Source organism: Arctopsyche grandis, chromosome 2 (assembly GCF_051622035.1).
Source record: "Arctopsyche grandis isolate Sample6627 chromosome 2, ASM5162203v2, whole genome shotgun sequence".
In the NCBI taxonomy this organism is placed as follows: Eukaryota; Metazoa; Arthropoda; class Insecta; order Trichoptera; family Hydropsychidae; genus Arctopsyche; species Arctopsyche grandis.
This window is the reverse complement of record NC_135356.1, coordinates 30,377,043-30,402,118: the sequence shown is the minus strand read 5'-3', so window position 1 is coordinate 30,402,118 and position 25,076 is coordinate 30,377,043. Positions and strand designations below refer to the sequence as shown.

The window sequence follows — 25,076 nt, the reverse complement described above, 5'->3', positions numbered from 1 at the left end:
AAATAATTATTTTAGATGGGACATAGAGGGGAAATTCAGTACGCTGCACTCAATGGTTAATGTGAGAATGATATCCGCCTTAGAATAACGGCTCTGCTTCAGTCGTTTTTTTTTTCATTTGTTATTTAATATTTATTATCACACGATAAAATGATTTTTATAGTTAATTATTGTACAATAACCAGCCTCGCAGATTATATATTATTTTAATTTAAATCACATTTTTGGCTGGGCGCTTGACGTCCAGCACAGTGGCTAGTGGATTTTTTTTAGCACAGTATGGCAAGTGTGACGTAAATGCCAAAAGTGGTAATGAGTTTTTTTATAAATTAATATTTTAGTATTAACATCAATTATTATTAATAATATTAACAAAAAAAAATAGTATTACAAAGGACAAAACTGAGTCGGATCAGTGTGCCAGAAGCTAAAATAAAGAAGAGAAATGTGATAAAACGCAGCGAATATGTTTTGTTGATTTACCGGTAAAAGCAATAATAAGGACAAAAAATATATAAAATAGTTTTATAAAGGACAAATCTGGGCTAGACCAGTGCTGCTAGAAGTTAAAATAATGAAGAAGAATGTTATAAAACGTAGTGAATATGTTTTGTTAATTTCCCGGTAAAAGCAATACTTTACCGATTATTTATTTTCTTCTATTTTGATAGATACTATGAGGTACTGCATTACCCTAAACCAAACCAATTTTTGTAAGAAGAAACGAGTCCAAATTGTTTCTAATACGACTGTGGTAAAATAAAGACACTCACTATACTAAGGTTTTAGTTTATCAAAAGATTTGTGTCATTTGAAATATCAGTGATTAAATAAAGTAAAAACTTTCTTTAATATGAGGTGTATGATTTTTAGAAATGGGTCTTCAAGAGGTACGCCAATTAAAAAAGGAGAATCATCGAATTAGACGATCAATGTCTTCAAACACTTTGCATGGAATTTTTTCTGAAATACATACATATATTTAGCTAGTTTGAGGTCGATGAACGTTCACTCCGTCCTTTAAATAGCCCTACAGGGAGAAATCGCATGCTGACGAATCAAGCTAGCGTGTAGACTAGACGGCGTCTCTGAGACGAGACAAGACATATTGAAACATTTATCGAAAGACTTGCATGGAATTTCGTGCAGTGTGCATCTACCAACTGCTACTTCGTGCTGTTGGAACTAATCCATTCCAGAATTTAAAAAAAAAATCAATCTAGTAGGTAGTGGGTAGCAGGTCTTTCAAGGATTTAACAATGACTTTCATTTTCCAACTGCAACATTTTTTCCTGCTGCCCCTTAACCCTTCACAATTCGCCCCTTAACAATTCCATAAGTCTGAAATACGCCGACAGGCGTTGTTTTTTGAGTATGTAAAAAATAAACAAGAATAGTACCCGCTAAGCCTTTCCAGGTAGCATTGAAAAAAAATGCATCGAAATGGGTCGTGTAATCCGTTTCAATGTGTATAAAGACTAGTTTACACCGGAATTTCTGAATCTATAACCATAGCAGAATTTCCCGATGGAAATCCATAACTGCTGAGTATTTTGGATTGTGACTTGGCATTTTGATTTTTACGAAATTATGTTCACAATACATCTTATATCATAGTTTAATAGCTACTGATCTACTGATCATTTTCTATTTTACAATTTAATTTAATTTGGTTAGTAATCATAGTATTATATTATTCTAATGTTAATCGACAGCATAATAGGAAAAAGAGCTCAAAAACCTTTTTTGCAATCCTTACGACTTGGCATTTAGATTGTGAGCCATTGATGTATAATACACATAGATGGGCCCTAACGTGTGATTTTGGTCGGAGAACTTGTCTTCACTAACTGAGGGGTGCGGGGGGTTTAACTAGCGGGGAAGTTGGGAAAAAAATGGTTTTTTTCCCTACGACGCAGCGGTACCTTTGTATTTTGTATTTTGCGCCATGTATTTGGCATTCGCCAAAAGAGAGACCAGAATAAGACGTGAGGGCGGATGTAGTGTATTATACATCAATGTTGTGAGCATTACATTTTAACAACAGTGAAGAAGATGGAACTAGTTTTGGAAAAATACATTCATTAATAGACTTGTTTTGTTTATTTTATATTATTGCAAGATATATTACAGAGTCTAAACACACCTTTACAAAACTCGAAATCCTCGGCGGTAGTTATCTAGGGTTTGTTTGGATTAGCTACAATTTTTATACCTGCTTTCTATTGGATTTCTAAATAATTCTTGTTGGAAATGTTGGCGAAATTTTCAGCGTGGCGGGCTTACAACAGAAAAGACGCAAGCACTCAAAGGGTTAAACCTCATCTTATTATACTCCACGCTCATACTCGATACATTGTAAGAAACCATTTTTATCTCTTCAATGTCTAACTAAAAGTTCTATCTAATTTGAGTGTTTGTCAGAATATTGGCAAGCGACTCATAAGAGACATGTTGCCAATATTTGGCCAACAAGACGTTCTAAAGCCGAGAGTTTGCGACCCAGGAGCTTGTTTGCCTAATTGAATCGCTTGAAATTGAAACGATTTCGTAGACTCGTCCCTATAATTTGTTGTGTCAAAATAGACTCGTTTTTGTTTGTCTCATTAGAGTGACTGAGGTTTGCATATACATAGTATCAGGTCAACGAACGCGACCCTCCTTTTAAATGCCATCAGTTTCGTCTCGTTGCCAACTATGCAAAGGGTGACATTCACCCTAAACCGTCTCCGGAAGAGTATGCGTAACTTTTCGAATGACTATTCTTAATGGTGACAGCATCAAGAACAAGTTCACTGAAGTCGTTTAAAATTCTATTAGAAAAGCAAAATTGTATCATATTCAGTGGACTTCACTGTGCTAAACATTTGTACTATTTGCTGTATCGTTGAAGTCTTGAGAAAGTTTTTATCTAAAATGGTTTCCCGTTTGGCATCTGGAGCAGATACAATAGAAAGTAGGAATGGGATATGATTTTGATGGGTAGGTTGGATGCTTCATCGGAAGCGTGCCTTTCATTGTTAATTGTTCGCTGTGCTTTGTCCAATTTTATGAAGAACCTTTTTTTGCACTCTAGCTTTGTAAATAGACCCAAAACGCCCTGATTCCTGGAAAAAGCACGCTTCCAATCCGCCCTTTATTCATCAGTCATCACAACAAGCCCCTAATCTAGTGTTCTTAAGAAGTTGCGTTTTGTGTTGTGATTAGTGTTTGACAGTGGCGGCTCGGGAGAATGAATAGGGGGGGGGGGGGCTTCAGAGATTATTCGGGTTGAAGTAGCTCGTTGACCATACCGGTGATCAAATGCAAACAAAAATAGAATGCGTATGTACTATACTGGGAGGTCTGCAGCCCATATGGACGGCAAAAATAGCATGCATTTGTACTATACTGGGAGTCACTGATGTTTGATGATGAAATCATCTGAAGAAGTCGATAAATCACTGTCTGTAAGTCAACGGAGACAAATTAAGGCGAAGACACACAGCGGTGCACGTGGCACGTGGTTTTTTAATAACCTCTTCTTACTTCAGAAACGATTTGGTCGTGTGAAGTTTGGTTTCTTATCCGATCGTTTTCAAACTTTGCAATTTTGTTAGATACTTTTAAACATGCGAAAAAAATGGTCGTGCCTTGCACATATTCATGGAACGCCCAGCACGCCCCGACCCAAAATGACCCTCCGGGGGTGTTGTCGGTAAAATTGTATCCTTGCTTGACAGTGATCGATAATGGTGTATCCCATATTTGAAGAAATGTCGGAGACCACCCACAGCGGGGAGCCATGCACACGATGTGCCGTTCATCGCTGTTTGTTTTCGCCCTTAGTCTCGCTTCAATATATGGTTGTCTTGAAATATTCCTTGAAAGATGGGACGTTTTGTTAATTGAGCGCTGAATGAAAATGCTTATCAATGGTACAATACGATCGGTTTCTGCAACAATTTCCATCTCTTGGGATGATCATGATCGTTGTGCAATAACAGCTCGGCGTGTGGCGTTTCGCCAGCGCAGTGTGTCTTGAAATAAATCGCGTTACGATTAAAACAAGCACTTCTCCAACTGTTAACATCTGCCAAGGTCCCACATTAGACAAGACTACCGTCTATGAGGTTCATATGCAAATATCTTAGTATGATTTAATGATGCAGTGCCATTTAATGCTCACATTATGGAATTTTCCGTATCGGGTCCATCTTCTTTTCCCAGTATTCTTAAATGAATTGAGCTATTATATCGGTCGATATGTATTTAAGAAACAATTGATTGAATCAAAACTTTTTATTCAAATAAAAATTAAATGTATTACGACGGATAGGTCAGATCTTAAATAAAAGCATGAAGCAAATCGAACTCTAACCACTAATTGAGGATTTTTTTTTACATTATTTGCAATTTTTTTGATAGTTATGCTTAAGTGTTATCAGTAGTAAGCGGACCCAAAGCGCACCGTGTATTGTTCAATTGTTGTAAATGCTTTGTTAAAGGTTCGCCCAACCTTTTTTTTTGTACTCTAGCTTTGTAAATAGAGCCAAACCGCCCCGATTCCTGGAAAAAGCACGCTCTCTATCTGCGCTCTAGTTATCAGAAATCAGCTGGAAATTCCAATAGGTTTTCGAAACTGACAGCTCTAAGAGCGGGCCTGTTTTAGTTATCACTAGAGCCCGGAATCCGAAGGGGCTGTTTATTGTTCAAAGATTGTAAATGCATTGTTAAAGGTTTGCCGAACCTTTTTTACAAAGCATTTACAACAATTGAACAATAGGTGGCACGTTTCCGGCCCCTTCAGATTCCGACCTCTAGTTATCACTAGTCACCGGAGCCTGAGGGGGCCGTCTATTGTTCAAAGGTTGTAAATGCATTGTTAAAGGTTTGCCGAACAATGGATAGCACTGTGACTATCCTACATCTAGTTATCACTATTGGATGCCAGGGCCGCGCCTAGGAGTTCGACCGCCTATGTGCAAACTTAAATCGGTCGCTCATTAATTTCATCAGCATTTGTATAAATCTTATTAATTCGGAGTAATACAATTTAATCACAATAAAAAAAAATAACCAGAATTAGTAAAAACAGACAAAATCAAAACGTTTAGTTCTGAACAGGAGTAGACGACAAGAGAGGCTGAACAGTTTCAAATTCATTTATAAAAACATAGTGTTTTCACCCCCCCAATCCCATATCTAGGACATTGTTCTTTCGTTGACCAACCTTGAAGACATACACCTGGCAGTCGTAAAGATAACACTGAGCAACAAAAAATCACGTTTTTGATTTACCAGAGCGGAGACTAACCAATCTTTACTAAATTTGAATATGATAATTATTTTTGTTGGTTTGCTCTCATTTGCGAGATATGAGCGTTTAAAAAAATGCGCGATTTTTACAGTTTTTTGGCTTTGGCAGTCTTTAACTCAAAATCTAGTATTGTTGTGCTCAAAGTGAGTATTGGAATCAATAGTCAGATTTTTTTTCTATTGATTGTGATTTTTTTTATTGATTTAAAATACTTTGAAATCAATAAAAAAATATATCTTTTTTACGGATTTTTTCTCCTTGTTATGTTGCGTTTATTTGGCCAGTTTTTTATTTCACCACAATCATAAGGATTGGTTTATATCCATTGAAGTGGAATGGGTAGAAGCGCTCTCAGCTTCCGAAAATGTTGCTACTAAAACTCCGTGCAGACGGAGATTTCGGCTGTTTTTCTCAGTTGCAGTAGGATCTCTTTGAAATAGGCTCTACTAGTGAAATTGTGTGGTAGTATTAGTTCGACAAAGTCCGAACATCTGTATGTGCACGTGCTAGATGTTCGGACCAGCCTCACTCATTGAAAAACAGTTATTATTACTTTATCTACATTGAAGTAGTATGCATAGAATTGCTCTCAGCCCCTAAAAATGTTGCCACAAAAAATCCGTGTGCGCGGAGATGTCAGCTGTTTTGTCCAGTTGTTGTAAGTAGAGGTAGGATAGTTACAGTGCTATCCATTGTTCGGCAAACCTTTAACAATGCATTTACAACCTTTGAACAATAGACGGCCCCCTCAGGCTCCGGTGACTAGTTGTAAGGGACGATCACTTCCACGATTTTTTTTTCCTCACTCTTTTGTCTCTCTTCTGACTTTCCGTCTCTCTCTTCGATGGCTCGCTTTTAAGCGATACTTTTGTTAGGAATGACTATTCTATACTTTATACTTCAATGTTTATATCTCAATATTTTTTTTTTATCTACCAAATACCATTTTTTTTTATTTTAATTTAAAAATTAAATTTTAAAAATTAAAATTAATTAAATTTTTTATCTACCAGGTACCAAAACTGCCTCAAAAGCGTGAGGTGAAATCGTTCAATTAAATTGCACGGCGTTGCTCGGGCAGGTCTAAATTGTAGTATATTATATTAAGAGATTTAAAATTGAAAACTGTAGATTTGCATAATGCTCGAGTGGCTGAAAGTTTAATTAAAAACAACTTTCAAAGTGCTCCCGACTCTTTGCTTCCCAAGTGAGTATGACAGTTGAAAAGTTGAAAACTGTGGATTTGCCAAGCGAACAAACATAAAAGTGACTATGCACATAGATTGAGAGACTAATTAATAAATTAAAAAATGCATATGAAATTTTGGAAACCTTAGAACAATGCTTATATCATACACACGTAGGGGACAAGGTTCGTATATATTTTTTTTACTTTGAACTGAGGTGTTTCCGAACACGTTCCGAGTCAATAACGTTGCCGTATATATTAATCAAATCCAAATCGCTATTTCGGTTTGTGGAAATATGCCAAGTAGGTAAAAACTTGAACCGTCGTTGCATACAAATATCATTACCGCTGCTCTTGGACTACATATGTATGTACATAGCGACAATTGATTATGTAATTGTAACATATGTATGTATATATTTTTACACCACTGCGTTATATCATCGCGGATTCACTTAACACCACTGCATTGTCAGGAGACGGGTCTACTAATTGCTTCCAATTTTCAATATATGTATGTAATGGCGAGCACATTATATTATCGTACACACGATTACGTAAAGACACACATTATGTAAAGACACAGACGATGCTATAATTAGTGACGGCACTTGCTAATTTGCCGACGTTACATAAGCTGCAATCCGTGCTGTCCAAGTTGCATATCGAAGACTTTAAACCATTGATGTATAATACACTAGATCCGCCCTCACGTCTTATACTGGTCTCCCTTTTGGCGCATGCAAAATACATGGCGCATGCACAGTTTCTCTTAGTAGGTAGGTAGGTACCGCTGCGTCGTAGGGGAAAAAACCCAACTTCCCCGCTAGTTAAACCCCCCGCACCCCTCAGTTAGTGAAGACAAGATCTCCGACCAAAATCACACGTCAGGGCCCATCTATGTGTATTATACATCAAAGCTTTAAACCCTTTGAGTGCTGACGTCTTTACTGTTGAAAGCCCGCCACGTTGAAAATTTCGCCAACATTTCCAACATAGCCAGCAGCATATCTCGGTCGTTAAGCCTCTGCTTAGCGTCGAGAGGCGCCGGGTTCGATCCCATGAGCTGGCCTCGATTGAAAAGTATTTTTCTGAGTACATTTGTAGTGCTGCTGGTCAGACTTGGATATTTGTGACTCCAGGTCGATCGTTCCCTATTATAGTTTGTCAATTTTCTCTGATTTCATTGTTGAAACGGTTCCCGTTTAAAAATTGGCTAAAAATCCTACTATTTGATTAATGTACAATTCATAGATGTCTCGTTAATTTACGAGTTTTTCAGTGTCTCGTAATTCAACGACTTGTAATAAAAAAAAATGCTACATTGTAATTGGCCAAGAAGGCGAATTGGGGTTTACCTGTAAGGCCTTCCTGGTATATATGTAAAAAGTAAATAAATAAACTAGAATTATTTACAAATCCAATAGAAAGCAGGTAAAAAAATTGCAAAACCAATTCCCTAAAATATTCCTATCTACAGCGTGTTTATCGTATGTTTAACGGGGAGCTGAATGACGTTGATCTATTCGGTATTTCCTTGCATCAATTCAGGACTGCCATCAGGAGAGTCTTGATTGATTGATCCATTTCTAGATATTTCTATTATATAATCTTTATCCAATAGTATATCACTTTATGTTTAGTTATGCACTGTCCTACTTGCGCATATTTTAGTTTGTATTATTTTCTTTTTTTCATTTGTTTGTCAATATGTACCATGTTATGTAATTTGTAAAAATCTATAATTGGCCTCGGATGTTATTTTGTTACATTTATTCTTTATTTTTATGCATTGCTACATCTGTTGTCTGTTGATTTTTCAATAAATAAAGATAAAATAGAGTCCATCAGCTATGCTGCTTTTCCCAAGTATGAAAAAATAAAAAAAATCAGCATTTATTTCATCTGCTGGTCTGAGCTAACCGAATTTTGTCGACTTCTAATATAAAACAGCTGATAGAACTAATCCGATTTATTACTTATGACGATTCTACGAGCAGGCTTATATAACTCTCATCGCTTCGGCAATCACTAAATGAAATTTAAACAGTACAGATCGTACTTTGCACTGACAGCATCGTATGACGATCACAAAACTGAAAACGACCCATATGATTCGACATAAAGTTCGAAGAATAGTCGGTAGATAGTTTTGATCAATCTACAATACAATCAAGATTTGGATCATAGTGAATACAAAACAACAGTTTCATAATACATAGAATCTGTAAAATTATCTTAATTAACATCAAATATGGTTATCAAACGAACATCTCTTCTTTTTTTTTTTTTGAAACTTGCACTAGAGAGTCCACAAAATTCAAAATACATACATATTAGCATAAAATATGTGTTCTGAACTTGTGACCCACCCATTCTACATGCATACATAGGTATACAAACAGATTATAGTCGATTTATATCAACATAAACGACCCTGAAAGTTCCATATATTTTTAGGAATCTTATATATTGGTTAATCTTATGTTCCATCCCGTCTTTTCCAGATAGCAACTAAATTTCACTAAACGACAATGCAAACACGTTTAACCCTTTGAATGCTGACGAACGCCGATCGGCGTTTTGCCAACAAGTCCATGGGCCTGAAATACGCCGATAGGCGTTGTATTTTGAGCATGTACAAAGTAAACGAGAATACTACCCGCTAAGCCTTTCCAGGTAGCATTGAAAAAAAATGCATTGAAACATGGGTCGTGTAATCCATGTCAATGTTTACAAAGCCCGGTTTAAACCGGACTTTCTGAATTTATAACCATAGCAGAATTTCTCGATGGAAATCCTTAGCTGCTGAGTTTTTTAGATTTTGTCTTGGCATTTAGATTGTGAGCAATATATTTTAACAACAATAGACTTCTTTTGTTTATTTTATATACTGTTGCAAGATATTGTAGCATATGCTGAAAGGAACCGCCGTTGCTGCTCGTGCTGTCGGTTAACAACGGAGACCCCCCGAATGGACTTATTGGTCGGTAACGGCATTCGGTCACTTCCCGCTAGAGTTCTCAGAACTGACAGCGCGAAAGCATGGGACTGCATATCTGGTACGCGACTATAACAATAGGTGAAAAAACGTGTCGAGGAAGATGCACTCAGCGACCTGCCCTTTATAAGCAGATACTTAGGCCATACCAAGACATTTCGGACGGAGCACTGGCAGTGCGTGGAAGTCCTTAATCCTACGCAAAAATATATAAGAGAGTCTAAACACACCTTTACAAAACTCAAAATTCTCAGCGGTTTAGTGATAAGGGGTTTGTTTAGATTAGCTGCAATTTTTATACCTGTTTTCTATTGGATTTGTAAATAATTCTAGTTTATTTATTTACTTTTTACATATCTTCGTATACGTTTTAGTGGTGAACCGAAACGACTAATATAGTACGGCAGGCGTTATCTCAGACAGACAGAATAGCGATATTATATATATGATCCAAAGTATCAATAGATGATGAATTATCATCGTGATAAATTTCGACTTTGACAGATTTTGATTCCAATCCCGTTTTCATGGTTTTTTTTTTTATTTTTCATATAATTTAGTTTTAAATTTAATATTTGCAGATCTTACCCTCATCATGCGTCATTGCCCGCATGATCAGCGCCGAGACGACAGACCTGAAGGCAGTTCTTCAGGCTAAGATTCCGGCGGAACAAGAACGCGTGAAGGCGTTCAAGAAGGATTATGGAGGCACCAAACTTGGAGACGTCACCGTCGATATGGTATGCGAAAATTTGCAATACATCCACACACCAGTATAGATTTTAAGTCGACAATAATTATTGCAACCGCATATTTACATATACATATATATATATTATTGCAATAAATGATTTTTTTTTACTTGCTGTATTTACTTGCTGTGTGTGTGTGTATATAGAATTTTGCGACATTGTTTTTTTTTATTTATTTTTTAAATAAAAAATTATTCCAATAATGAACGAGTGATTATTTAGATGTACGGTGGTATGCGAGGGATCAAAGGTCTCATTTGTGACACGTCGGTGTTGGATCCCGATGAGGGTATTCGTTTCCGTGGACTTTCCATTCCGGAATGTCAGAAGGTTTTACCGAAGGCAGCTGGAGGCGCAGAGCCGTTGCCCGAAGGTCTCTTCTGGCTCCTCATCACCGGAGATGTGCCCACTCCGGGTCAAGTCAAAGCCATCTCCAAGGAATGGGCCAACAGGTATTATATGAAATTGATTGATTCATGTATATACTCGTATGTTTTAATGGAATACGGTAGTATAATTTTATGTAAAACAATGTTCACAGAGCTGAACTGCCAGCGCACGTAGTCACACTCCTTAACAACATGCCGGCCAAAGTGCATCCAATGTCACAATTTTCAAGCGCAATCACCGCTCTGAACAGCGAGAGCAAATTCGCCAAGGCCTACTCCGAGGGCGTACACAAATCCAAATACTGGGAGGTAAAAAAATATACATATATGAATATATTTCTCACGTATGTACAATACTGGTCTAATACGTTTGAAGACGATCAAAGAATTTTGCGTTAAAAATCAAGAGAATAACCGATAAAAGGATGTATTTTATCTCTTGGGAAATAGTCTCCAATATTTATTTGAAGTTTGGGCCATTGTGGCATAACAGGAATATCTAATGTTCCACATCGGTTGAAAATATTATTAGAGAAGAAACAAGTAATATATTTAACCCTTTGCCCGCGGCAATAAATATAGCGAACAAGCCCTGTACGTGGCCCCTTTTTCGCGAATTTGGCAATCGAGTTTTCGACCTTAACCTTTCCACCGCGTACGACTACTATACATGTCCTAGCGAACATGCCCTCAGCGCGCGAGACACGCATAGATGTCTTGGAAGTTCCAACCTGTATAAGAGCCGTCTATTGTGTTAAAATTTTATAACTTTGAAAATATTACTAAATGTATACTTTACCAAATTCAATAGATGGCAGTAGTCAAAAAAAATAAATATAGGTTGTAAAATTCAAAAAAATTTTACAACCTATATTTATAGTCGAAAACGCGATAACAAAATCCGCAAAAAAGCAGCCACGTACAGGGCATGTTCGCTAAATTTGGTGACGCGGTCAAAGGGTTAAATACAGATTTTAATATTTACTAAGTATTATTTTAAACAATAAAATACATAATATATCTCGTAGTTTTGGATTAATTGTCAAATAATCATTCTTCATAATTGTATGAAGACGTGACGTCACATAAACGAGGTTTCAGTATGGTTCCACAAAAAACTAATTTTTGACTGGTATATATTCATTTTAAGCAAATTGAATAGATGGCATTCAACTCTCAGTAATATATTCAACCAATTTTGAACCTTAAAACAGTTGAAATAGGCGCATATAAGGCTCAAAATCCTGTGCAAAGTTCAGAAATTCTATGGAAGACAGCCGCGCTACAGACTTGTCGCCCAAATTTGCTCATTGAGGGAAGCAAAGGAAGATCCCCGACAAGATGGGGTGACCAGATCAGGGCTGTAGTTGAGTCACTGCAAGCTGCAGGGTATCGAGAAGGCTGTAAGACCCTAACTGGTAGGATTATAGAAGTCACAGAGGAAATCTTAGTACAATTTTAATTTACATGTATATATATAAGAGAGAAGATATCTGATAGAACATCCATGTCAGAGGAGGACTATGATACAGATAAATTTTGGAAAATGTATAAAATTACAAGTGCAGGTGTCTCTTACAGCTTCAAAGTACATATTATAGTAAAATCATTTAATTCTAGTTTCTGCATAAAATATTATATTTATAATAGCATTGATAGAAGTGTATTTTCAAACACTATTGACCACTATTGTATCATATGTATGTAAGGTGTAGTGAAACTGTGCGCCGATATATCTATATAATGTGTGTTTTTTTGTAGTCCGTTTACGAAGATACCATGGATTTGATCGCCAAGTTGCCCGTCGTCGCGGCCACCATTTACCGTAACAGTTACAGAGACGGCAAAGGCATCGGAGCCATCGACACCAACAAAGATTGGTCGGCCAACTTCACCCAGATGCTCGGCTACGACAATCCCGAATTCACCGAACTCATGCGGCTGTACTTAACAATCCACAGGTAAATACACGAAAGCGAACCGTCATCGTTTATGTATATGTGCACTTTTTTAAGTGCATATTCGATTCCGAGACATACTATTTGCTTTGTAGTGAAGTTTTTTCAGGAAAAATCGGATTTAAGATGGTTTCTCGTTTGCCTTTTGAAGAGGGAATTTGTATGGAATTAATTACCTCAACAATTACACTGAGCAATGAAAAATCACGTTGTTACTAAACTTGACCCACTGAATTCGAATGTGACAATGATTTTTGTTGGTTTTCCCTCGTTTATGAGATATAAGCGTTTAAATAAGTGCGCAATTTTTGGCTTTTGCAATCTTTAACTCTAAATCTAGTATTGCTGGGCCAAAAGTGAGTATTGGAATTAATAGTCGGATGTTTTTTTTATTGATTGTGATTTTTTGTTGCTTTAAAATACGTATAATTAATTATCTAGCGAATTTTTAAGTCAAAAATATATTTTTCTCAGTTTTATATTTCACTACGTTTACAAAGATTGATTTTCTCAATCAATATTTTTGTCAATTTCAATATTTTTTATCTGATTTGTAAATTGTCATTCACATGAAAGACAATTAAATAAATGTGTCCTATTTTATCTAAAGCTTTTGAAACGGTTTTGTATATTTGTAAAAATTGATTCTTCATATCTTTCTGTAGAAAGTTTTTGGGAATTGACGAAGAGAAACTCTCCCTACATAAATTAAATAAAAAAAAAAACAGTAAAGCGATGATTAGAACAGATCTGCTCCTAAAGTTATCCTTTAAGGAGACACAAGGGAAATGGGACTTTTCTACTTTTTCACATTGAATCAGCAGGAAATGGGAAAATTTCCTGCTGATTCAATGTGCTTGAGTTTAGAATTGTACCAATTATATGATTTATTCTAGTTTATATGATTATTTATTGAGTCGGATTTGTCATATGTTCTCTTCTGAGATTGGGTCTACATTTCAGGTGTTTTATATCTATTTGTCACCTAAAAGAGAATATCTCAATATCATTATGTGTTTTAAAATGAGAATTACTATACATATGTAAGTGAAACATTTTAACATAATATAATGCTATAGTTATATTGAATTGTTGATTTTTACAAGCATTTTTTGGTGTTGTATAGTAAATAATCCGACGATGTTTAAACATCGGAAGGTTAATTATGTACTTTTTATGATATATAGGTATAGAAACAGTTCTCAAAAGGTCTGAATATATCCAGCTGAGCACACACACACATATATTTCATGTTTGTAATGCACGAGAGAAAAATTCTTTTTTGTTTTTTTTAGACATTAACGCCGAACCGTAAGTATGAATATGAACCGAGTTTACATTTAAATGACTTATTTTGAAGGTCGGCTGTACGGTACGAATGTTCAAACATTGATCATGTATTTTGCAAATGCGAACTATTCATCTTATTTCAATGTGCTGGCGGCGTATTTTAAAATATGAATTTCTCTGCTGAAAATGCGACTGAATTATTTTTATCACTTTAGCGAATGGCCTGTGTATATATTATAATAAATAATAACATTGATTATTTTCTTCTGAATGTACTGCGAAGTTTACTTTAATAACATTTAAAAATAATTCGTTGTATTATATATATTTTTATGTAACATCACATTACATTACATTGGATTGTATCAATATTTCTATTTTTGCATAGTAACATACTACATAATGTTGTTGTACTATTTTTCATTTAGAACATAATTTTCAGGATTTTTTTCTTATTGTATTAAATGGGAATAAATCTATTTTGTTTTCATTTAAAATAAATATTAAATAATTAATAATAATTAATTAATAATAATTAATAATAATTAATAATTAATATTAAATATTAAATTAAATATTTTCATTCAAATATTAAAGCTTTAGCTCCTGGGTTTTGCTTCTAAAATATGCAGCTACTCTGCCGAGGATTAGGCCACGGAAGCAGAATGGTTCTCTTACCTTTTGTAACTTTACAGATCAGTACAGTTATATCTTAGGACGTTGTTGATGCTTTTATTATTGGTTGTGGCTATTTGCAGGTACTATATGTGCGACAGGCGCAAAGCCTTCTGCGCATGCGCGTGAACTGTCACTATCAGCGTGTTTACTGTTAAAATTTTGTTTTAAACCTCTTAAAATTCAGTTCGAACTCGTAAAGTGACGTAGAGTAAAAAATATAATCCAAATTAGTTGATATTATTAATTGTTAGAAAATTACTATCATATACAACGTATAATACCTACATACATACAAGTACAAGCCGCGAACTAGCTAAATGATATAAATCTATTAAAATAACGTGCGAAATTTATTTGCCTCATGTATAATGAACGATTGATTAAACAAGTCTAGCATACATTAAATATAAGAAATTATAATCGGATTATAAGTTCTCGCGTATGCGCAGAAGGCTTTGCGCCTGTCGCAGATGTAGTACCTGCAAATAGCCAATAATTCGCAGATATAGTACCTGCAAATAGTCACAACCTTTATTATTATATTGCGTATTTTCAGTTATTTATAGTTAAAATTCAAGATAAGTATTGTATTTTCCTTACAAAAAAAATGTCAAATGTGTCCATTATGCATATGTATGTATGTTTATTTTCTTAAAACTTAATAATTGTATCAAATTTTAAATACAATCGATTCATTTTGTACATCTAAACGGGCTATGTATGAACTAAAACCAAAATTGCATATATATGTATGTATGGTTCAAGGAAATCCGATGTAGCGTGAGAACCGAGCATGCTGTCGCATTCATGCAATGTGTTGTAACATTGTAAGGACGTAAAATTATTTCTTTGTTTTTTTTTTAATTATTTCTTATTTAACTATATAATGTTTTTACAATATATAATTCAATTCAAGGTCTTTAATAATATTACTGTAAGCTTTGCTGTCCATAACATGACGTTGACAATTAATTTTACTGCCTAAAAAATATAAATTTCAATTAATATAAAATATATATGCGTATTCCATAAATCAATTAATAATATCAACAACTTACGTATTTTATATTAAAATTTTATTAATGTAAATATTTCAAAACACGAACCACATACTCGAAACTAACAAAAAATAAAAGTCAAATTCTACCGACCGCTATTATGCACGAACAATGTTGTATTTCTTGATCAAAATGCAATGCGAAACTGAAACGAAATGTAATTGGCCATCGCGGGCCGAGTGGGGGGTGAATGCGATAACATGTACATTTCACGTAAGTCTCAGTCCGACTACTTGTGTTGATCTGTAAAGGTATATCTTAGCTTACTACCGTGTTGTAATCACAATTGTTTCAGGCGTTATGTTGATGAGATCTGTGATTTTTTTTAATATGCAACTACTCTCCGACTGAGCACGATTATGTATGGTCTTTTCTGTTTCTTTCGCAGTGATCACGAAGGCGGCAATGTGTCAGCTCACACGGTGCACTTGGTGGGATCCGCACTCAGCGATCCTTACCTGTCTTTCGCAGCCGGTATGAACGGCCTCGCCGGACCCCTCCACGGGTTGGCCAACCAGGAAGTGAGTTGAACTCTTGAAAAAATTGCCTGCCACCCTTTCTAAACGGTTCTCTTTATTGATCGAGGATTCTGACGCGTTCTAGGTATTGGTCTGGTTGCAAAAGTTGCGCCAGCAGATCGGAGAAGACGCCACCGAGGAACAATTGAAGGAGTTCATTTGGAAGACGCTCAAATCCGGACAGGTCGTCCCCGGCTATGGACACGCAGTATTGAGAAAGACCGACCCTAGGTATATATGTACATATATTTCATGAACAGCTTTGTGCTTTTTACTTTATCTATGTACGTAGTAACAATAGATGAAGTTTTGTGATCATGCGAAAATTCGAACTCGAGATTTTGACTGATTCGAACTCGGAATCGATCACTGATCACGTTTTCATCATTTTTTGAACACCGTTAGTCCTATTGAACTGAAACTTACTATCGGTTACTGAAATTCTTATCGATACGACGTAAAATTTTTAAGTTGACCAGAAATGGTACCTCCCCTTATAGATGTTCCCGTTTTTTTAAGTTTTTGAATTCAACTATCTCCCAAACGGCTAATCGAATCGGACTAAAAATTTTTTACATGTAATAGAAATTGTAAATTTTATACCCCAATATTTTTTGAATATTTTTATCTGAACCGGAAGTAGTACTTTTACTCTAGAGAATCGAGGCTTTTTTATGTTTTGCTCTGAAACCTTTTGGTTTATTGAACTGAAATTTCATATCTAGAAGTTTAAGCTTAATACCAAGTTATGTATGAAATTTGGTAAGCATCCGTCAACTGGAAGTGTCAGTTTACTCCTGTTCGATTTTTTTCGAACCTTTTTAAACATGTGTGCTCTTCACGAAAAAGTTCATGTATTATTCTTGTATCAATGTGATGAAAATAATAAAAAAATCACTAAATTTATAATAAACCAGAAGTGGGATTTTTCCTCTTAGATAGAAAGGTCAAAAATGTTGTGGCCACTATTCTTTCCACACCCCTAAGCGTATCAAGCTGAAAAATTATATTTGTATTCTTTATGTACTAACTTAGAGCTGATAAGGTTTTGGTCAGAATTCGTAAACCGGAAGTAGTATTTTTTTTTAAAACAATATTTCATTATTTTATTTTGACCTTTTAAATTATTTTTATTTTCTTGATATTTAATGTGTATAATAATTTAAGTAATAAAAAAATTTCGAACAAAATCCGACAGCCGGAAGTAGAGCTTTTGTCTTGTGTAAGTTTCCATACATTTGCGCTTAATTTATATCGAAAACGGCCTCATAACCGGTATGTGTGAACGTGTATATATGTTTAATTATCGAATTTTGTCTTGTGACCTTCTTATATTCTTCAAATACATAGATAAAGTCATGGGTTGGTCACATCCGGATTTTTATGTTATTCTCATTGATCATTATCTCATGTTATGATTGCTTTTCAGATACACCTGCCAGAGAGAGTTCGCTCTGAAGCACTTGCCCGACGATAAGCTGTTCCGTTTGGTGTCGAACGTGTACAAAGTCGTACCTCCAATCCTCACCGAGTTGGGCAAAGTGAAAAACCCATGGCCCAATGTAGACGCTCACTCTGGTGTCCTTTTGCAGGTAATTTCAACTTTGAACGTGTATAACTATTGACTGATTCAATTTTATTCGCCGTAGTGTATTAACATTGCCCATTTTTTTTTTTCAGTATTATGGAATGAAGGAGATGAACTATTACACCGTACTGTTCGGAGTGTCGCGAGCTCTCGGTGTCCTCGCACAGTTGGTATGGTCCCGAGCGCTCGGCTTCCCCATCGAAAGACCAAAATCCTTCTCCACCGACATCCTGGTGAAGCAGCTCAAGAAGTAAACGATCCACCAATAACATAGTTCAATCGATACACGTTCGCAAGTGTATCAAAACTTCACACCAAATATAATAAAAATGTATTTAATAAAAAACAAAAACAAAAAAAACATAACCTCACTTTACTACCGCAGCAATAACATTACCGCATTTTAGCAAAATGTTCGCGTACGAAAAATTGCGTGGCATTAAGATGATGTTTTTTGATTTCATCAAACTCAAATTGACTATGCATATATGTATATACATAGTTGATTGAAATATTCGCTTTCCGATAGATACACCACATATTTATTTGACTGTTATGTACAAATTAATAATTAGATGTCAACGGCGACCATTATCAGATTTTCTTCCAATTATAAATGGAGTTCTCGGAGAGTTAACGTGTTGCATAGTAGTATCTCAAAGGAATAAATTTAAATTGTTATAATCTAGGTGCGTAAATAAAATGAAACGGAAACAATACAATAATGGTCCAAGTCTATAGTTACCATGAATTTTCTACGTAGGAGTTTACTCTGTATTTTCCGATGCGACGGAACAATCACTTTTCGCGATTGTTCTCTACGCGTCAACGCGATGTAGTGAATGTGTAATTAAAATTTCGATGCGGTCGTATTATTGCATATATTCATCGATATATATGCGTATATTCCCGTTGTTCAGTAAAATATTTAAAAAAAAAAAAAACTAACAAGTAATTGAAGAAAACAATAAATTAACTAAATGTAGGTAAATTATGTATAGAAAATTTATATTGAAATGATATTTATGAATATTGAATTTGAATTTGCGTGATTCGAATTCGTACGCTTTAAAACTCAATACAATCAATCATTCAAGACAAATTACCGGTAGAGAAATTTTTTTAGCGATTTATCTCATTCTCGTAGGTTGTGTACAACGTTTATCCAGAGTTGACGGCATGTCTCTAAATACTGTATAATCGACTATACAATATTAGAAGGAATTCAATGCCAAAAAATTGTAGAGTTAATTTGTAAATTTATGTCTATAAGTTAAATAAATATTTCAAATTAATATCTGCCAGTATTATTACCCATACACCTTCCATCCCATAAAAAGTAGTTTGATAGTTACGTATTGAATTTAAATTACAGAAAACACAAATATCGGAAGGCAAAGATTGAAAATCGAAAGATCAAAAAAAAGGGTGCATGGTAAACGGTACATACTCACTTAATTTGCGCGAGCAGGGTACAACAGGAACAAAAGGAACAGGCTTTTCCTCCCGTATTCTGCGCGCGCACATTAATACGGGAGGAAAAGCCTGTTTCTCTTGTTCCTGTTGTATCCTGCTCGCGCAAATTAAGCGAGTATGTACCGTTTACCATGCACCCTTTATTTTTGATCTTTGTGTTTTCTGTAATTTAACATTCTGGCTCGTCACGGAGACCGGGTCTAAGTACCTCCTTATAAAGCACAGGTCGTTCAGAGCATCTTCAACGCCTGGTTACTTCCCTATTGTTTAGGCATGTACCCGGATATATATTCCCACGACAATTCGTTAGCCATTGTGCCTACTTGCACTTAGTCTGGAGATAATCCTCGAAACCAATTATAACGGTCGCATAGTGTCAGGGATGCGCCTCGGCCTAATCCGATGGCTCCTTTTAGCATACGCTACAATATGTACATTGAAAAATAAATTGAAAGTAGTTCTACAGCTCGCTTACAAGACGAGGATAAGTATCTCCTGAAGAACACAACAGAAGTTTCCAAGACTCAACTCAACTATTATTGTAGCATGCTTTTGTGCTAAGATCGTTGAATTAATCCACCTAACACAGTTTGTAGATTATCAACCACACTTGGTGAAGCAATTCCTCTAATATCGGGACAAACTCCACTTCAATTCTTCAAGCTATGGTAAGCATCCATACTGGTGATATAAAAACCTTGAATGGAGAGATTCGTCTCATTCACACGTCACATAAGCGGACCTAAATAAAACGATGATCACGGCGCCGCAAAGACTAGGATTTACGGAGACGTTAAAAAAAGCGTGCTCTCAAGGGTTGCAAATCTTGAAAGGTTAGGTCAAAGGAAGAAACAAGAATGATGATAATTTACAATAACTAGTCATTTATTCATTTACATTTTACATCAGTTATCCATAGAGATAAGTATAGAAGAGACACGGCCAAACTTGGACACTCGCAATGCCCAGAATATTCTTTTAGAGCTAAGCCCATGTAAGATACATATAAAGCTAATACTGCACTTTGTAAATGCATAATTGTGTGTCTGTATATATATAAAAATTCCCAATATACTAGACTAGATTCAAAATAATTACTTTAAATTTTTGTTTAATAAAAATCATATAATACATTTTGTGCGAATTTCGGTATAAGAACTGCGTCTGTAAAAGTTTGGCCGAGTCTACTCTAGAATATAAAGTATACACATTAATTCCTGTAAGTGTGATTAATTTTAAATATAATAATAGCTGAACTTCTTTGAAAAAACAAAATATTTTTTTATTATGGGATTTAAATATCTTCTTTTGTTTTTTGTTTTTTTTTTAAATAATGAATGGATATCTTTTTATAGAAATTTCACGACTGCTTAATGTAATAAAATAAAATAATTAACAAAAAAACACTCCCAAGCATATGTACATCATTATTACAAAATTAATCACAATTACAGTGTAATAAAAACATGAAATACATATATACATGGTAGTTTATACTTCACTGAAAGTTGCATTTCTTCGATAACTTCAAGCACGTTTCACATTAAGATTCCACAAAGAGGAAAATAACAAACCTTCAAATGATTCTCACCGCTCCCGTTCGGAATAGACTATACAAAAAGTTAACAGCAAAAACAAAACTTTCAATGACTTACGAGCATTCTTAAGCCAAATTAAAACTTATTACTTACGAGCCACCGTTTATATATATGTAATACACACTGCATATACATCGTGGCACTAAATATTAAACACCCCGATTCCAAAATCATTGACATATTAAACTAGCGGACCCGCACGTTGCTATTTATGAAAATAGCTGAGGAATTTTGAAAGTCCACGTTCACTACTTTTATAAAAAATGTGCTTAATTCTTTCTCAGAAGGTCGGAAGACAGGGAAGACTCTGATACTTGTCAAGATACTTGGACAATTTTCTGCATACAAATACATACGGTCTTGATAAGATTGGTCATCGGTGGTGTTTTAACATTTTCGGCTGAAGCTGTACATCCATTAAGATTCACAAAAACATTGATTTGGAATGTACGATTACATAATTGGTAAATAGCATCAGAAAAGACGATGCAACCCTTCAGCGTCGGAACTCCAAAAGACTCGAGTGTCCGTGTTCGTGAAGTAATATATATATATATATATATATATATATATATATATATATATATATATATATATATATATATATATATATATATATACACAAATATTTTCATTTAAATTGAATCACAGCAATATCATTTACGTATTTACACACCAAAATGATTAAAGTTATGCTTTATATATATATAATATAATATTAAAAAAAAGTCACCTGCTAGTAACATCAACACGGTCATTTTAAAAATGTTGTAGATTCATTAAATTCATTAAATGAAATCAAAATGAACTATTTATATAAATACGAGTGGGTTTTTTTTTTTAAACCTAATAAATAAATCAACGCGAATTCTTTTTCACAATATTAGAGAATAATGCAACTGACATGTATGTACGTATGTATGTACATATATAAGAAAGACACATTACCTTTGGTGTTGTACAGTTTTACATCATTATTGCAGTTGCATTAAATTATGCACTTATTCTAATCGAATTCAGTGTATAATTGTTCTTTTATGTTCAGTATTCAACCAGCCGCAGGCTAATATTTCGGTTTACACTATTTAACCGGCAGTAAAACTTTTAGAAGATCGTATAATTCTTATGCACTTACATGTATGCAAATGTGTGTAGAATTTCGCTTGTTTTTAAACAGAGATTCATCAAACAGTATTGAACGGAGACAAGTTCCGAGCCAGTCGCTTTAACCCTTTGAATGCCGATCGGCGTTTTGCCTGATCCATAGGCCTGAAATATGGGTACAAATGAAACAAAAATACTACCCGCTAAGCCTTTCCAAGTAGCATTGACAAAAAATAATGAATTGAACACGGCTCGTTTAATCCGTGTCAATGTTTATTAAGACTGGTTTACACTGGAATTTCTGAATTTATAACCATAGCAGAATTCCCCGATGGAAATCCTTAACTGTCGAGTATTTTAGATTGTGAGCATTACATTTTAACAACAATGAAGAAGATGGAACTAGTTTTAGGAAAATACATTCATCAATAGACTTGTTTTGTTTATTTTATATTGTTGCAAAATTTTACGATTTTCGGGTAATAAAACCTATAATCGTTAAATATTAGGATTTTTTACTACTCAGTTATTTAAATACACACCCTTTCTTCGATTAGAGTTCATTTTTGTTTGTGATTCCGTAGTGGAAACAATATAATTTGAAGAAACATGCCGCAGAACAGAAAAACACGTACAAATTGCAGCTAATTATTTCGAATATAAATTCCATTAAAACAAAAGGGGGGGGAGCAACTAAATATTAAATATTTTATTATCTTATTCTTATGTGTCTATACGTTGTTATTCAATTAAAAAAATGATCAAAAGTGTTGGGACATCTGGTCGTAAAATAACCTTCACGCTTAATTTTTAGTAGTTCGTTTTTATTACATTTTTCTAACATACATATGAACCCACAAATAACTACAATGATATTAGCAATCATTTTAAATCATTTGGGCGCGACTTTAAATCCAAATAAACGCGTAAAATGGTTTTTTCGTGTTTTTGTAAGGTGTTCCGTTTTCAATGACCGGCACTGTATATCAGAGAGTCTAAACACACCTTTACAAAACTCGAAATCCTCGACGGTAGTTATGAAGGGTTTGTTTGGATTAGCCACAATTTTTATACCAGCTTTCTATTGGGTTTCTAAATAATTCTAGTTGGAAATTTTCAGCGTGGCGGACTTTCAACAGATAAGACGTCAGCACTCAAAGGGTTAACGGAGTCATAATCCTGGCGCATGCGAGATGTGATCAAAAATAATAGCCGGTCTTGCGAATTTCAACAACTTAAGGTGATTTTTGAAATAAATCAATTCCTAAGACGATTCTAAAGTCCACCGATGGTTTGTACGGCAGCTTCCGAATTAGACCGAGTCTTATTTTTCGATCTCATCTCACATGCAAAAGAAAAGTTATTATAATTGCGTATCAAACGCTTAAAAATACGCACGTAATCGTTGGTAGGTGCGCGATTGGTGTTACCACACGTGTTGGCAATCAATAATAGAATCGTACTCATTTGGATTCTGCCGAATGAGGTAAAATGTGGCAACCCTTGGTGTGTGATTAATTGTTAAGGCACTCTCTTAGCATTGCAAAACGTAGGCGTGCTTTGTTTGGAAATTATTTTGAATGAGCTAAAGAAGCGCCGAGGGACGTTCAACAAATAATGAGAAGATTTTCTTGTGCCAAACAGACTGTTGTATCTGTTTAAAACCGAAATTATCTTTGAACTTCGGACGGTCAACTTAAAATACGAATTATAATATAATAAAACACTCTCACACATCTTCTCAATATTTTTTAAACACCTTTGTATAGTACATTTATAGTTTAAACATAAGGAATGTGCGATTAAAATACTTTCGTGCAGAGAAATCGATCGCCGTTCACAAAACATATTATGATTTTATCTCAGAATTCACATTTATAGATTTAAAGTCGTATTTTCTTCCCCGGAAACAGGTTCCTTACCAAATTTGTATATATACATATATGTAAGACTATTACAATTACATATTTATATTTTTTATACATTCAAAACCCGACATTATTAACTCACTATGGGCCGTAAGCACATACACTGCGTTTTTAGCACTTCAGGACTTATTTCTCCAAATATACTGAATGTAAGGTCTTCATATTTCATGTATTCCTCATCAAAACCTCTACGATTCGAATTATGTCATTACAAATCAACAGAAATAATTATTTTCGCGGGAAAACCCTTGTACACGTTCAGTTTGAGAATGACGGCTCTGCTTTAGCCATTACTTTTGCATTTGATTTATATTATTTGACGTTTAATAAACGATCGAATGATTTTTATAGCATATTACAATAATTAACCTTGCAGATTTTGTATTATTTTAACTTAAAACACACTTTTTAAACGGGACGCTTGGCGTCCAGCACATTAGCTAGCGGATTTTTTTAACACGGTAAGTCAAGTGTTAATAAAACTTGAATCCAAATCCGTCAACACAGCCTATGTTTAAATCCTCCAAACTTCATACATAAAAAAGGATTATTTAAAAGTTTAGTTTGAAACTTCCATTCATAGATATCATACCAATATATCTTTATCCAAAATATCGATAAATAAATTTAAAAAATATATACATTTCTATGATTTAAAGCTTGACTTCTTTTCTAAGGTATTCAAATATTCAAAATAATAATATTCAAAACCGATTTTAAATCCTGAAATATTGAAATTGATCGGTGTTTACTCGCATAGTATACATATGAATCTTTCATTAAAATGAATTATACGGTGATTTATAAGTGAAAATATATTATATCATTGCTGATCTGATAATTTACATGCTCGAGGATAATTGTAAAGAAGCTGTATTCCAATTTTCAATTTAATTGACAGAAAGGTTTAAGAGTTATGTTTAATTTACAAAGCTTTTAACGTCTTTGCGTCCATAATGAGTTAATACAATACGTCTTTGCGAAATAAAAACATTATAAATGCACCGAAAAGGGCCCACAGTTGAAAATAGAGTTTGGTATTACTTCCGATATATGTATTTAAGTTTAGTTTTATAATAAATTGTGTACAAAAATGTACATTCAACAGTAACACTGATTGTTTAATGATATATTCATTCGGAGGAATATCATCGATTTAAAAACCACACAGGAACTTTTACGGTATATATAATATTATATAAATTGGTAATACGCTTGGAGTTTGACGAAAAAATTGATCATTCATAAAA

The 25,076-nt window shown here is 34.5% G+C and overlaps 1 protein-coding gene and 1 long non-coding RNA gene across 2 annotated transcripts in view; both read left to right on the top strand.

Annotated features, from left to right (window-relative positions):
* Window positions 1-19,014, top strand: part of LOC143922998 (putative citrate synthase 2, mitochondrial) — a 40,039-nt gene extending 21,025 nt beyond the window's left edge. The window contains exons 2-9 of the mRNA XM_077446478.1: window positions 10,071-10,229; window positions 10,464-10,693; window positions 10,783-10,939; window positions 12,392-12,591; window positions 16,003-16,135; window positions 16,218-16,363; window positions 17,562-17,724; window positions 17,813-19,014. Coding sequence (XP_077302604.1) covers window positions 10,071-10,229; window positions 10,464-10,693; window positions 10,783-10,939; window positions 12,392-12,591; window positions 16,003-16,135; window positions 16,218-16,363; window positions 17,562-17,724; window positions 17,813-17,974 — 1,350 coding nt within the window. The 3' untranslated portion in view covers window positions 17,975-19,014. The remainder of the gene's footprint in view (window positions 1-10,070; window positions 10,230-10,463; window positions 10,694-10,782; window positions 10,940-12,391; window positions 12,592-16,002; window positions 16,136-16,217; window positions 16,364-17,561; window positions 17,725-17,812) is intronic.
* The window catches only part of LOC143921118 (uncharacterized), a 607,092-nt gene that overhangs the window by 544,922 nt on the left and 37,094 nt on the right, over window positions 1-25,076 (top strand). The window lies entirely within an intron of this gene.